Source organism: Fringilla coelebs (assembly GCF_963513975.1).
Source record: "Fringilla coelebs genome assembly, chromosome: 19".
Taxonomy (NCBI): domain Eukaryota; kingdom Metazoa; phylum Chordata; class Aves; order Passeriformes; family Fringillidae; genus Fringilla; species Fringilla coelebs.
The window spans coordinates 4,958,753-4,972,849 of NC_140045.1; the positions used below are offsets into that span (position 1 = coordinate 4,958,753).

At 40.9% G+C, this 14,097-nt stretch overlaps 2 protein-coding genes across 3 annotated transcripts in view; one reads left to right on the top strand and one right to left on the bottom strand.

Moving 5' to 3' along the window:
* STXBP4 (syntaxin binding protein 4) overlaps positions 1 to 9,280 on the bottom strand; it is a 66,801-nt gene extending 57,521 nt beyond the window's left edge. Inside the window, exons 1-4 of one of the 2 annotated variants that reach the window (XM_084218472.1) lie at positions 9,142 to 9,280; positions 7,629 to 7,679; positions 410 to 483; positions 116 to 211 (exon numbers count right to left, since the gene is read on the bottom strand). In XM_084218472.1, the coding sequence (XP_084074598.1) occupies positions 116 to 211; positions 410 to 483; positions 7,629 to 7,666 (208 nt within the window). In that variant the 5' untranslated portion in view covers positions 7,667 to 7,679; positions 9,142 to 9,280. The remainder of the gene's footprint in view (positions 1 to 115; positions 212 to 409; positions 484 to 7,628; positions 7,680 to 9,141) is intronic. The other variant, XM_084218473.1, reaches the window with a different exon arrangement.
* An 88-nt stretch (positions 9,281 to 9,368) lies between these two features.
* Positions 9,369 to 13,484, top strand: COX11 (cytochrome c oxidase copper chaperone COX11). Its single transcript, XM_084218450.1, has 4 exons — positions 9,369 to 9,625; positions 9,692 to 9,847; positions 10,950 to 11,075; positions 11,575 to 13,484. The coding sequence occupies exons 1-4, from the start codon at positions 9,389 to 9,391 to the stop codon at positions 11,755 to 11,757; spliced, it is 702 nt and encodes a 233-aa protein (XP_084074576.1). The 5' UTR covers positions 9,369 to 9,388; the 3' UTR covers positions 11,758 to 13,484.
* The last annotated feature ends 613 nt before the right edge of the window (positions 13,485 to 14,097 follow it).

Consider the following 14,097-nt stretch of genomic DNA (forward strand, 5'->3'; position numbering starts at 1 on the left):
ATCCTGACTAAACCATACTATTTTAAATATCCTTACTACAAATTAAAAGAAAGACTTATTTTGACAGCTTTTTATATGCAGTGTGTTTGTAGCCAAAAAAGTTGCAATTACTTACTATCTACAGCAGCCACACCCCCAGGTAGAATTCTCTTTATGAAAATCCCATAATCTTCTGCTGTTTGTGCCCGATAACCTCCAATTATTTTAACTCCTGAACAACAAACAAAAGGACAAAAGTGAAAAATTGATTATTCCACCTGTGGTTAGAACTGGTTATTCTATTGAGCTGAATGTATTTGCAGTCAAATCCATGAAAGCCAAATTAACTTTCCTGATGCCAGGTATGAGCTGGCAAAGGCGTTTTTATATTTAATTTACTCAGAATAACAAAATGTGCAATCTTAATTACCTAATCCATTCTGGCAATCAGAGAAAGAGATGCGGTGAACAGCTCGGTTTATTCCATGAGGGCCCATAATGGTCCTAAGGAACAAAATAAAATCAAATCACAGAAATGTAGGTAGAGCTATGATAACAGAAAAGAAATTACAGTGACTGTGTCTTCATCTCAAATACAAACCCAAACCAGTTTTTTCCACTGACAACTTCATATTCTGTGATAACGCTGAGCCACCATCTCCCCAGCCAAAAATCAATCTGTTCATCACAAATATCAGATAAAAAGGTACAATAATTATACAGAATTTACTTCCTTTTCTCCCAAAGCACTTCAGGGTGAACTGTGAATCCCATTTTGTGTAATAAAAGGATTGTGATTAAATATAAACAAAATTCCACAAGCTGGTCCACCTTAACATTTAGGCAAGAAAAACATACTGTAAAATCGGTTTTCAGTAGGTAATGAATATTTGAACAAATCACAGCTAAGCCAGTGCATAAAATTATTTCCTAAGATATCTAAAATATAATTTTTTATATTTGTGGATATAATCTTTTCCCAAATCTACTAATTTCTTCATTCAACATTGATTATTTTCTATATTGTAAAAAAGGCTTCTTTCCAAACTCTTTTGCCTGATCCTCTGTGTACCTTCCCCACCCCAAGGGAAAACACCAGGATGGCACTTGGAATTGTCTAAAGGCAGAGAAATATTTTGAAAGCATTTGATCATGCAACAGAATTAAAAAAGAATACAATGTAAAATTAAGAGTTTTGAAACCTAAATTTACAGTTTCATCAGACTCATGACCAGCACACTGCTCTGAGAACACAGAGTATTAAGAATGGTAATAAATCCAGATTACCCTTTCCCAGGTTTTATTTTCATGTAGATGAATTATGGGTAAAAAAAATGTTAGCTGTATTATACCTCCTCTGTCCTTTCACTGCAATATTTTTTGAGAAGATCTCTTCTAGAAAAGAGTAGAAGCACCACTGAGGTTTTTCTGCTTTGACCTACATATTGTTCTACATTAGATAGAGTTGATTTTCTAGAGGGTCCTAGTGAAATGGAACAACAAGAATTCATTAGCAGGGTGGGAAAGAAGATCAAAGTGGAGGACACAGTGACCCAAATCCTTCCACACAACCTAATCCAGCACACAGCCTAAACTCTATGCCTAAAACTGGGTACATCTGCAAAAGCCAGAGTACATCATGAAAAGGTGCTGTGCCAGAAGGAAGAGAGAAATCCAGAAGGTTCAAATGTTCTTAAAATTCTAGCACTAACCAAGAGATTCAGCTACTAAAGAACATCTGCAGTTCTTTTGGTTTTGGAGAAGAAAACTGGATAAGATTTTTTATCACAGGATAAGCACTGCCTCTGAAAAGCAACAATTTCCCAAAACCTCATATTTCCAAGCATTTGCAAAATTAGCCTTTGCTTTAGAACGGCTACAAGAAAGAGACCTAATAATTCTAATAACCTTTAGAAACAAAAAGTAACCCTATGCTTCAAGAACTGTATAATTTTCACTGTAGTATTTCTTGAAGTATTTGTTTCAAAGGCTAAAAAGAAATAACAAAACCCAGTGTATTTAGTATGTGTTTGACATGACTGCACATGACCATGCCATGGCATGTCTGAGCATAAGGTACCCTTTGTAAGGCTAAAAATGAATCAAACTGCTTTTACTTAATCACAGACTGAAAGGAAGAACAAATCCCCAAGCCTGGTATTTCTTTAAGAATACCCTTTGGACAACCTCCTACTCCATGATAAGAACAGAGTATTTTGCATTACTACCCAGCACTGTCACTGCAATTATCCCACAATTTTGTTTTGAGGCAGTAGGACAGCATCCCAGTCATGCTTTGTCCTGACTTGTCTCCATCTCTGAAATCTTAAACAAGGTATGCTGATCTTTAAAATAGGCCATTATCCCATTTTTTTCTCTTGCCTTTTGCTGCTACTGTTATTGGTTTTGTTCTGCCACTCCCTCTCAGCAGTTTTCATACAGCAGTTTTTTTTTTTTAATTAAAAAGCAAGAACAAAAGTTACTTCAACCTCGCACAAACTGACACAGAGGTTTTACTTTCACAAGTCTGAAAAGATCAAATCTCAGACTTTAAGCCTGAAGTTTAGAGTTTGCCAGAAATTGTAGAACCTCTTCATATACTACCATATAAAATAATAATGAAATATGATCATAACTAAGAAGAGGACAATTAATAGGAAAGGATCTACATCTTCAGAAGTAACTTGCAATATTTTCAAAAGAGAGATCCTAATAAAACTATAATGGATTCTGACAAAGAGGACACAGAGAACACACAATCATTATTATTAGTGGAGAGGAGTAAGATTATCTCCGAAACACTGGAATTGTGATGCTGCCACCTACAATTAGAAAGAACTGACACTTTGGACAGACAACTTTTACAAGGTACTCAGGTCTGTTTATGCTCTAAAGACTAAATCCCTCCAATACATGTAGTTTAAAATTACTTTATCAATAAAAGCAAAGACAAAGATTTTCAAATGCCCCAAATTTGTTTAGCATATCACACCTAGTTGACTTTCAGTGTTTCCCCATATAACAGAGATCTTCAAGTCAAGCTACCTGTCATAGTTCTAATAAAATAAACAGAGCTTTAACAATTTCACTGTAAAATGACCGGGATTCACTACCCATCCAACATTTATTTTATCTCATTAATTTCAATATTTATGAAATGCCAGAATATTTCTTCCAGAGCTTAGAAACATGCTCAACAGTACAAATAAGGAAATAGGCTTCTAAACCCCTGGGCAGTAGTAACAAAAAATAATTCAATGTTTTTTGCAGAAAAATATGTGAATTAAATAATCAGATGTCGCTACTCATTTTTTGAGGTCAGGAAAAAGTACCTGTAAGGAAGGCTTTAGCACATAGAGAAGATGTGAGGCAAGAGATGAAAAAAACAAGTAAAACTCACCAAAATGTACACTATCATCTTCTTACACTAAAAAATACTAAACTCAACACTCCAGCTGAAGTCCTGGAATGTTAACAGACTAAGTGTGCAACATTTTGTCTAGATGCTCCAGCAAAGGCAATTAAAATGAACCTGCTTCTATTACTTTTTAGCAGCATACACAAAGAAGTTCAACAACTTTGGCTTTTATTTCTTTTAGTACTTATCAGAACAAGAACTCCAGATATTCATCTGATCTCTATTCCTGAGAAATTATTAGCCATTTATGTGCACAAACAAAACATTTACCTATGTTTATCCACAGGAGAATACACTTTGCTCACAAAACACGTATTACATGACACACAAAAATCTAAATTATAAATCTAAATTATAAACTCTCGCTGTTGATGAAAAGAAGTTGAAAATTATCAGCTTTTAAATGATCTTTCCTGTACTTTGCCCAATTACAGACTAGAGCAATGCCCTCAGAACTGAATGGTTCAGCATACCAGTATAAGAGAGAGAGACCATCAAAACGCTCTGGTTCATCTTCAGCCCCTGGAGAAAGCAAGGACATCCTTCAGCCCAGCAGGAAAAACAAGGACAACACAACCAAAACACACTGGAGGTTTCCAGTTCAGCCGGATAAAGGTTATGAGCAGGATGATTTCTGCTAACAACTAAAAAACCCAAACACAGAGCTCCAGCTGAGCGTTCTGCCTACTTAATCTTCTCTGAAAGCCTCTGCGTCACATGCGCTAATTCACCTAGAGAGGTAATGCTTACTTTTTCTCTCTTTGAAATGGCCATTTAGAGCAACTTTAAAGACTGATAAACGCAAAGGAGAAAATTTACTACACTGTGATTAAGCAATCTAGATCCAGCAGCCAAATGCAAAAGCAATGATTAAAAGCAACTTATTTCCTTCTGTTCTTATAATAATTTATTTACATGCACCCTGCAAACAAGGTCAAAAGCAGTAACTCATGACCTTTCTAAAGCAATCTTCCTAGCAGACTGCATTATGCACAGCCACAAAGGGAAAGCCAACAAAGCAGATGGGAAGTATTAATGAAACAAATGCTATTATGCTACTACTTTTCATTCTCAATCACGGTACTGGCTTGCGCCATAATCTTACTTCATTTTTACAGCAGTCAAAAGTCAAGATAGAACTTGGGTTATTTATTTTCTCTAGAAATAAATAACACGTACTTTTCTGTGAAATGAAATAAAACTGCCAAATTAATGTCATTACACTGGGAATAATGTAGTTTAAGGAGTCAAACGTATCACCCCTGTTCCCAGAGGTCAGATCCTGTGATAGGAGACTTGGTCTTGCAGAGGGATGCACATTTTCAGAAATTCTGAGCATTGACACCAGTTTGGTTAATGAATGTTTCCTTCCAGGCTTGCCTCAGAAGGACCCCTACTACTCCCCCTCTCTCAAAAGATCATAACAAGACTGCAGCTTGAAATGAAAGCCTACTACCCTGTGCTCACCGAGGGCTTTAAGTAGAAAGGTGAATCCTCTCTAGCCAGGAGCAGCCCTGTGATCAGGCAGCATCTGTCAGGTCTGGAGGTGCGGCAGGAGGGCTTGGCTATGCCAGGAATGCAAAAGCTTATTTCAGGCACCTTTTTTTTTTTTTTTTTTTTAAGCTGCAGTGACTGTGGTTTCATTAGCAGATAATCCTTTTGGGGAAAGATTCCCTTTGCAGAGAGACGTCATGCTGTACAGTGTTCATAGAGAGTGGTCAGTCCTGAAAGCCTGCAATGCACACACAGAAGGGGCAGAGCGACCCACCACAGATTAAGGAGCAGATCAGAGAAGGAAATGGGAACATAAAGCAGCCTTCCCAGTTCCCAAATAGTGAAAAGCCCCACTGGCACAGTGACCACATCCTTTCAGAGATGAAAATTTGCCCCTCTGCAGCCTCTCCTCAGTCAGCTCACTCTGCTGCTGTTACTGGCATTACAGAAAAGCCATTGATATTTTAAGCCTCACATCAATTAGATTTTCTCTAGGCAAGGTTACAGAAGTACCAATAGATTTTCTTCAACAAAACGACCTCTGTACTTAACACCAGTGGAGTTCAATTTGTGGTATCAATATCAGGAGCATTTGTCAAAATACAACACTCACACCAACCAGTGTCATATTTTCTGCTATAGAAATCCCCCAATTAACACATGGCTCAAGGCTCTCCAATTTCCTTGTTAAAAAGCAAAAAGTTATTTTTATTAAAGCAGACATGACAAACTTCTGCACAATTTAAACAGATATAAAGTAATATTAGCCTTACTGCACTCATTTTATTAGAGTTATCAGTAATACATGACTTGTTCAGAAGATTGCTCCTCCACCCCTTCTTCAAAGTAAACTGTGCTTTGTTCAGCTTCCTGAACTCATCCCCAAGGCTTCTATCCCTCTTTACCATCAAATTCTGATGCTGTGCTGCTTTTAATGACAGCATTATTGCTTCTCTTGCAAGTGCTCTGCCTTTCAAGAACATGCTCAGAAAAACACAAATTATTTTTTACTTCCAGAAAAATCTAGGAAGATTGTAACTCAAAACTCCATGAAATTTATAATAAATAAGAAAGACTAAATTTTCAAAAGTTGTCATTTGTTGTTAAGTAAGATTCATTTCCAAACAGCTGGAAAACTATTCCTTTCTGGCCACATTTATAATTACAACTTGCCTTTCCCAAGGGAAGTTTTGCAATGCTTTAGCAACTGAGATGGATTACATGATAATTTAGCGGATGACAAAAAGATCTGTAGAATCTTTGGAACTTCCATTCACAAGATCTTTTTTGTTAAAAATAAACCAAAAATCCTATAGAAATCCATTATGCAACTGTAGCTTTTCAGCTTCACTAACCCCAAGTTCAGATTTTAAGGAGCATGGGCAAAGGAATGCTGTATCACACAGAATGGATGAGCACTCAATGCGATCCATCCAAACCCACTCATTACTCAAAATACATTCTGCTGATTAGGCTATAAAGGTTAAAAGAAAACAGAGATCATTATACAGCAACTATTAAGCCTAAAAAAAGCTTGGGCAACATTGTAATTGTGGAGAAGCATGAATGGTTTGAGGCTAACGCCCTGCACATAGAAGAAAGGTATGATTTAAAGTTCAGGTAAACCTCAGTTAACATATAACAAAGTCCATTCTTGGAAGCATCATCTCCTAAAAGAAATAAAAGTACAGAAAATGACAGCCTGCCATCAGCATGCAGCTGAAGTGCAGTTTTAGGTGCCTTTCCTGTTCATCTCCTATGTGAAAAACCACCTTTGGAATACAGTGAGCTAGGCACTAATCATGTAAACGACTCATCTTTCACATGACTCTAGCAAGCCACAGCTGTCTGAAAGATGTATCTTTGTGATCACATACCCTGAATTTCCATCAGACAAGCAGAGCTTTGGCTTCTTCAGGCTCCAGTAAAAAGCAAGCTAGCATTTTTAATATTTTGTGGTTTTTCTTTTCTAAACAATCAAGTTATTTATAAGGTGGCATAATTCTATACTGAATACTCTTTGAATACTCTTTGCTGCATTCTATTGCACAAGTACAACAAACTTGATAAGTCCAGCAAGAGCTGCTTGTGCCTGGTTTTAATTCTGGTTTTCATGATAGCACTGGCATGGTTATTTGGAAGCTTGGAAAGGGTCTGGAGTTACTTTTCAAACATGACTGAATCCATGTTTGACATTTAGAATCTGATCCAACTCCTAAGTGGATAAGATAATGCTTTATAGAATTAATATAATTTTTTTATATCCTGTGACATTGGTAAAAATATGATGGTTCCAAAGTACTACATATAAAATATTAAAGGTACAGAGATGGAATATTCTGAAAAAGTAATGCACTGTAATACAAAACCTCCAGTCTTATGCTACTGCAGCTACCCCAGATGTACAAAGAAGTGATGTACTACATACCAGTATGTTTTCATAGTTCAGAGGAAGTAAATTAAGAAATCTCTATGCAGGGTTTTATCTCTACAAAACTAGTTCTAATCAAGTGCAGATTAAACTAATGAAAAGCTTAAGGGACAATTCCTCCCTTAAACTGTAAATTCACTGGTGTTGGTGTCAGCTTTTCTACAATGTTACTGCAGACTGCTTCAATATCAAAGTTAATTTTTATTAAGTCTTCATCAAAACAAGATCCTACCAATGAAACTGCAAAAATTTTATTTTTATAATCCATTAATTGCATTTCTGCATCTAGGGAAAAAAAGTACTTACTCCTTCTCTGTGTTTGTGAGGGGATCTGTACTGGACATCTTCTTAGAGGCACTATTAAAATAAAAGTTCAAAATTAAGAGTTCTGACACATGAAGAACAGACTCCTACCCAGGATCAAAATCCTCTAAAACAGGAAAAAAACAGGTTACAATTCTAGGATGATGCAACATAACTGCTGAAGGCAAAGACAACCCCTTTTTTTCCATTTAAAGTTACTAGGAAAGGGAATGATGTTTTGTGTGTCTTGTTTTCTCACTTTTTTTTAACTTACTCCCTGGCATTTAGTGTTTCTGAACTTCTCACATGAAGTATGTAGAACAGGCCAAACCACACAAAATTGGCTTACATACCACTAATGTAGAAAAGCCCCCAGAAATTCACTTTGTATTTTTATTAGTACATACAACAGGTTGACAGAAATACAACCCTGCTTGTACTGAGCTACAATTATTTCAGAAACTGCTAAAAAAGCATTAATGCAAAAAAATATCAGTTTGTATCAGCAGTAGCAAATCTTCTTAACCTTGTGAGGTGCATGGCTGAACCCCACATGCCACAACCCAGAATAGGAATTATTTCCAAAACAAGAGAGGCAAGGAACTCTTCCCAACACACGGGCAAAGACACCACAGGTGCTCCTGGCACCAGCGTCACACCACAGACCCTGGCCAAGATACAGCAGAATCCCCAAGTGCAGTGTCAGCCTCCACAAAACCACTCCAATTCCTGCATGTCTGTACTTCTTGTGTGAAAAAGATGTTAAAGACACTTTGGAATGCCTCAAATGCTCCTGCAGTAAACATTTTCAGGTTTTGCTCACTGAAGAACCAAAAAAGCAGTCATCTGAAGACAGGGGAAATAACACGGTATGGCCACACCGAGCCTTTACCATTCTCTTATTCAACGTGGAAAATGAGGAAGCACCAGGAGCTGCCAGTCCGTGTGTGATTCACCTTACTGGAACCATCACAGAAGAGAGACACAGCTCTCGAGTAAACTCGAGTATTGCTACAGCAAATTTTATTACAGTGGTGGCACCAGCCGTGTGAAAACCTTTGTTTGTGAACTCGCCCGACTTTGCCCGTGCTCAGGTTACCGCTGTTTACTAACAGGCTCGCTACCTTCGCAGCGTATCGGTACCTCTGCCTGAACAAAACCAAACCCCTAGAAATGAAAATAACGAGAAGCCAAGCACCGGAGGAAAAAGGAACGAACAAAAAACCAGTGTCAAGTGTCTACAAAAGGGGAGAAACGGGAGGCCCCGGAAGGACCACCCGGAGCAGCCCCGCGCCCAGAGCCCATCCTGGGGCCGCCAGGGCGGAATAGCCTGAGAGACAACCAGGAATCAGCGGGACCCGGGTCATCCCTCTGGGACCAGGTACCTGCGGGACCACCGCCCTCCCGGTGACCCCGCTCCTGGCGGGCCTTTCGGTGCCACTCCCGTCCAGCACAGCCCACTCGGTGCGGGACCGGAGCCGTGGAACCCCGCCGGCCTGTGGGCTGCTCTAGTTACCTCGTACACAACCTGCACCCGAGCCGTCCCGCTGGCGAGCGAGGCGGGGGCAGCCACGGGCGGCTCCGCCGGGACCCCCTGGCTCAGCGCGCTCTGAGGGGGCGCAGAGGGCAATGATGCGATGGCGGCTCGGCTCGGCTCGGCCCGCCCCCGCCCTCGACTTTCTCTCCTCCTCTCCCGCCGTGTTCCCGCCTCCGTCCCGCCCCGTTCCCCGGCCGCCCGTCCCGAGAGCCCCCGCGCCGCGGTCATGGCGCTGTGCGGGCGGGGTTGGGCGCGCTGTGCCCGCGGGCTGCGGCTGGGGGCCTTGCCCCGGCCCGGGCCCTGCGGGACCCGCGGCGTGCGGGGCTCCAACCCCTTCACCCGGCAGCAGGAGGAGGAGTGGCGGCGCCGGAACCGCTCGGCCGTGGGCTACATCGCGGCGGCGGCCGTGGGCATGGTGGGGCTGTCGTACGCGGCCGTGCCGCTCTACCGCCTCTACTGCCAGGTACGGGGGGCCCGCGGCCGGCGCCGGTTCCGCGGGCGCGGGGCCCTCACTGCCCTTCCCTGACAGGCCACGGGGCTCGGCGGGACGGCGGGCGCGGGAGGCGACGCGGAGCGGATCGAGCGCATGGAGCCCGTGCGGGACCGGGTCATCAGGGTCACGTTCAACGCCGACACGCACGCCAGCATCCAGTGGAACTTCAAACCGCAGCAGAGCGAGATCTACGTGAGTCACCGCCTTCCCCCCGCGCAGAGCTCACGGTCGGAAGAGGCCTTGACGAGCGCCCGGTCCGACCGTGCAGCCGGCACTGTCCCTGCAACCACTAAACCACAGCACCCACACCAGGCCAGCAGCCCCAGGGATGGGGACTCCACCGCCTCCCTGGGCAGCCCTTTCCAGAGCCTGACTACACCAAGAGTGGAAAATGGTTCTAATATCTCATGGGACTCTCCCCTGTCTCATCCCAACGCCATTTCCTCTGGTGCTCTCAGTGCAGGCACGGCAGAAGGGCCCGATCCCCACCTCACTACACGCTCCTGTCAGTAGTTCAGAGACCACTGATGTTCCACTTGAGCTCCCTCTTCTTGAGACTGAACAACCCCAGACATGTTCTCTAGAACTTTCATCAGCTTTGTTGCCCCTTGCTGGACATGCTCCAGCATGGCAATGTCCTTTTCACAGGCCATTGTGTGTAGCTGCCCCTCTGCCACCCCATTAAACTATGGAAAGTTATTGAAACTATATTTACATATACACTTCATATTATATATACCACTTGCACATTATACATACACCCTAAAAGTGTATATGTGTATATATATATAGACATAAAAATATATAGTATAACAGTATATCTAAATCTGTACTGTTTCTCCTATTGCCCTGTCCTTATAGGAACTTTTTTTAATATTTAAAAAATCACAAGTTAACTTTTCTGTTTCAAATTAGTTCTCAAAATAAGGAGTTACGCTTCTTAATAGTTTTTGAGTGCAGTACTGAAAGAATAACCTCAGAAATCAAATGCACACCGTATCTAAATCTGCATATTAAAAATGCTCTGTGTGCTGTTGAACTGCTGAGGATAATAGAAGACTCAGGCAAAATGGGTCAGATTAAAAATACATAGGACAGTATTGAAGCTTTTAACTTTGAATATGGATGAATTGCATGTAATCAAAAATAATTGTGAAATAACCAGTTTGAAACAGCAATAGAGAAAATGAATTCTAGATAAAGTCTAAAGAACTTGGTTTGAGGGGTGGAGGGCTGCAGTGAATTAAAAAAAAAAAAAAAAAAAAGAAAATCACTGTACAATTATGTTACACAGGTGGTACCGGGAGAGACTGCACTGGCATTTTATAAGGCAAAAAATCCTACTGACAAACCAATAATTGGAATCTCCACCTACAACGTTGTCCCCTTTGAAGCAGGACAGTATTTCAATAAAATACAAGTAAGTGTGAACAAAACAAAGACTGCATTTTCCTTTACACAAAAGAAAACAGTTACCCATAAATTGCATTTTAATCCTGCACAACATTCTTCATATGCCAGCATTTTAAGAAAATACTGTGGTTTTTTCAAATAATAAAGTGCATCAATTCATTCTTAGCTTTACTGCCCTTACATCAAGCTGCTCATCCCATCAGAGTAGCTCCAAAATCTCTGTTATTTAGTACCACTCTGAGGGCAGGCAGAATGATGTGAGCTGGCCTGGCTCCTTGCTACCTTTACACACTTCATTAAAAGCTAATATATTTTTTTCCTATATCACCACAGTATCAAAATTGCTGTCTTGTTGCTCATCTTATTGATCCTTCCCAGGATTTTAGGGTTGTAAAGGGAATGGGAGTTTATTTTAAACCATTAAGATTTCTTTCATGTTGGTAGAGATAAAATTTATCATTACTATTGTTGTCTAATTGTGGATTTTTTTTTCCTCCCACTGGCAGTGTTTTTGTTTCGAAGAACAGAGGCTAAATCCTCAGGAGGAAGTGGACATGCCTGTCTTTTTCTACATTGACCCAGAGTTTGCAGAGGACCCTAAAATGGCTAAAGTTGATTTGATCACTCTCTCTTACACCTTCTTTGAAGCAAAGGAAGGACAGAAGTTGCCACTTCCTGGGTATCAGTAACGGGCCTTCTCTACAAAATCTGACTTCTGCTACATCTGAATGCCAGTTTTGATGCCATTTTTCCTTGGAAGAAAAAACTGCAGGAGTACTGTGCAGTATGAAATTATACTATTAAACCTCCATGGGCACATGCTGTTATGAAAGTATATGTGTATATATATTTTTTGGAAACCAACTTAATGTATCCCTGTTTTTTAGGGACAGTATTTCTTCGTCAGACAGTGGAAGGAAACACACTGTTCCTGAAATAGAGAGAGTTTTATCAGGCCATCTTTTTGTAAGATGTTATGTGAATACCACAAGGCAAAATTTTAAACCAACATGTAAATTAAGATCTTCTTTTAAATACAGAAGAAAAAAATCAGTTGATAAAGCATCTAAAATTCCATTGCTGGCTTGGAAAATAACTTGCATGTTAAATTACTTTAGAAGAAGGTAAACCCAGATAATAAGGTAATCTTATAACCAAACAAAGTTAGACTGTTATTTCTGTGTAAGCCTCCCTGGCACAGGAGATGATGATTCAGAAGGTGATGCACCCTCTCATGTTACTACTGAATCAGTAGTTTATTGGTAAGAGCAGACTGCTCTAAAGCTGTTATCATGAGAACAGTAATTTAAGCATAAGCACATCAGATCTGTGAGATGGTTTCCAGTTGGAAACATCATCTTATTTCTGTGTTGTATCCTACTCATTTGATGTATGTGTGCTGCTGTTGAGTGCACTTTGTCTCTGCAGAGGGCTCTACACTGGGCACCTCCACAAGAGATAAGCTTGGCTTGTGTTAGACACGCTTTGAGGGTAGGGCAGGGTTTAACAACTGCTCTGAATTGCAGCTGAGTGAACAGCATAGGTGTCTCCTCAAAAACAAAGACCAGCCCATTCAGAGACTGAATTGGCCTGAGCCTGCCCAGAGTGCAGCAGCTCTCCAGGGGTACTCTCTTTACCAGCAGAGCACATAAGTGATGTTTGTGTAACTGTTGGGCATTATTTGTGCAGTAGGTCTAATGACACTTCATCACGGCCTTGCAGACCAGGAGCAAGTTGTAGAGCAAGTTCAAGTAACCTGCTCATTTTCAGACAGAAATTAATATCAGCCAGTATCTCTTCTGCTGGGCCACAGCTTTCACACACCTTCCAGCAGAGAAGATCTACTGAAGTAAGGGTGATGTTGGTTAGCCTGGACTCTGAAAAGGCAAATAAATGGATGCTATCTTTAAAATCCATTATTGTACCAATTACTTGTGTTGGTTAAACAGATTTTGGATGACATACACTGTTTATTAACTATTGAAAACTTTTCATTCTTCCATCTCTCTAATGCATTTTATTCAGCAGAACATATGGAGCCCACACGAGTGAAATATATCTGTATGAAGATAGCAGCAAGCTTTATACTTCCAGTATGCTTCAGGGAAAAAAAAAAATAACATCAAGACATATCTCTGATTCCAGGCTAGGGGGGAAAAACCCCCAACTTCTTACCTCAGTTGTCTTTAGTCATTGTCCTTCTGAAAGCTGAACCGATTATGGCAGTTCTCCACCCATTGCTTTATTCTGGCCACATTCTTTGGAAGAAAAGGAGTATGCCCCTGTCAAGTGGCAGTTCCATAAAAATGTGGGTCCTCTGTCTGAGTTTGAAAGCCCAAATTTGCACAGACACTGAGCACATTCCCTCTGTAACACCAGCTCTAACCTTGGTCATTAGCCAATTCCCTTCCATTGCTCTGGGACCATTTATGGGATTCACATTCTCTGAACCTGAGAGAAGCAGAGAAAAGAATGATCAAAACAATTCTTATCTCATTTGCTGCTCCTGTTGTTTTGTGAGCATGTGGAATGTGCTGGAAGATTATTTACCTGAAGCAATTTGGTAGTTGGATTCTGGTGTGAGTTTTGTTTTCTTGACCAGTCTCTGCAAGCTGTGTCCTGATGGTCGATCAGGAGACAGTCACGAGATTTTGTGCAGTTGGGGTCTTGTTCAGTTTCAGTTTAGATGTAGTGTAATATAGTATAGAATAATAAAGTAATTAATTAGCCCTCTGATGTCATGGAGTCAGATGCATCATTCTTCCCAGACGTTGGGGTCCCTGCTAATCCGATAACCCTTGTGCTGCGTCAGACACGGAGAGGTTCTGGCAGCAGTCGCCCATTATGGATTACACTGCAGCAGCCCGGTTTGATTTGTTACCCTTCACTGGGGGGTTCTGCCAATACAACTCAGCTGCAGGGGAAAAAGTAAATCAATCCACCTCCAGTCCTATTTTCAGCTGTTTTCTCGGGCTGCTGTCCAGACCACTGCAAATTTGCAAGAAAAATGAGAGTAAAGCAACTCACCT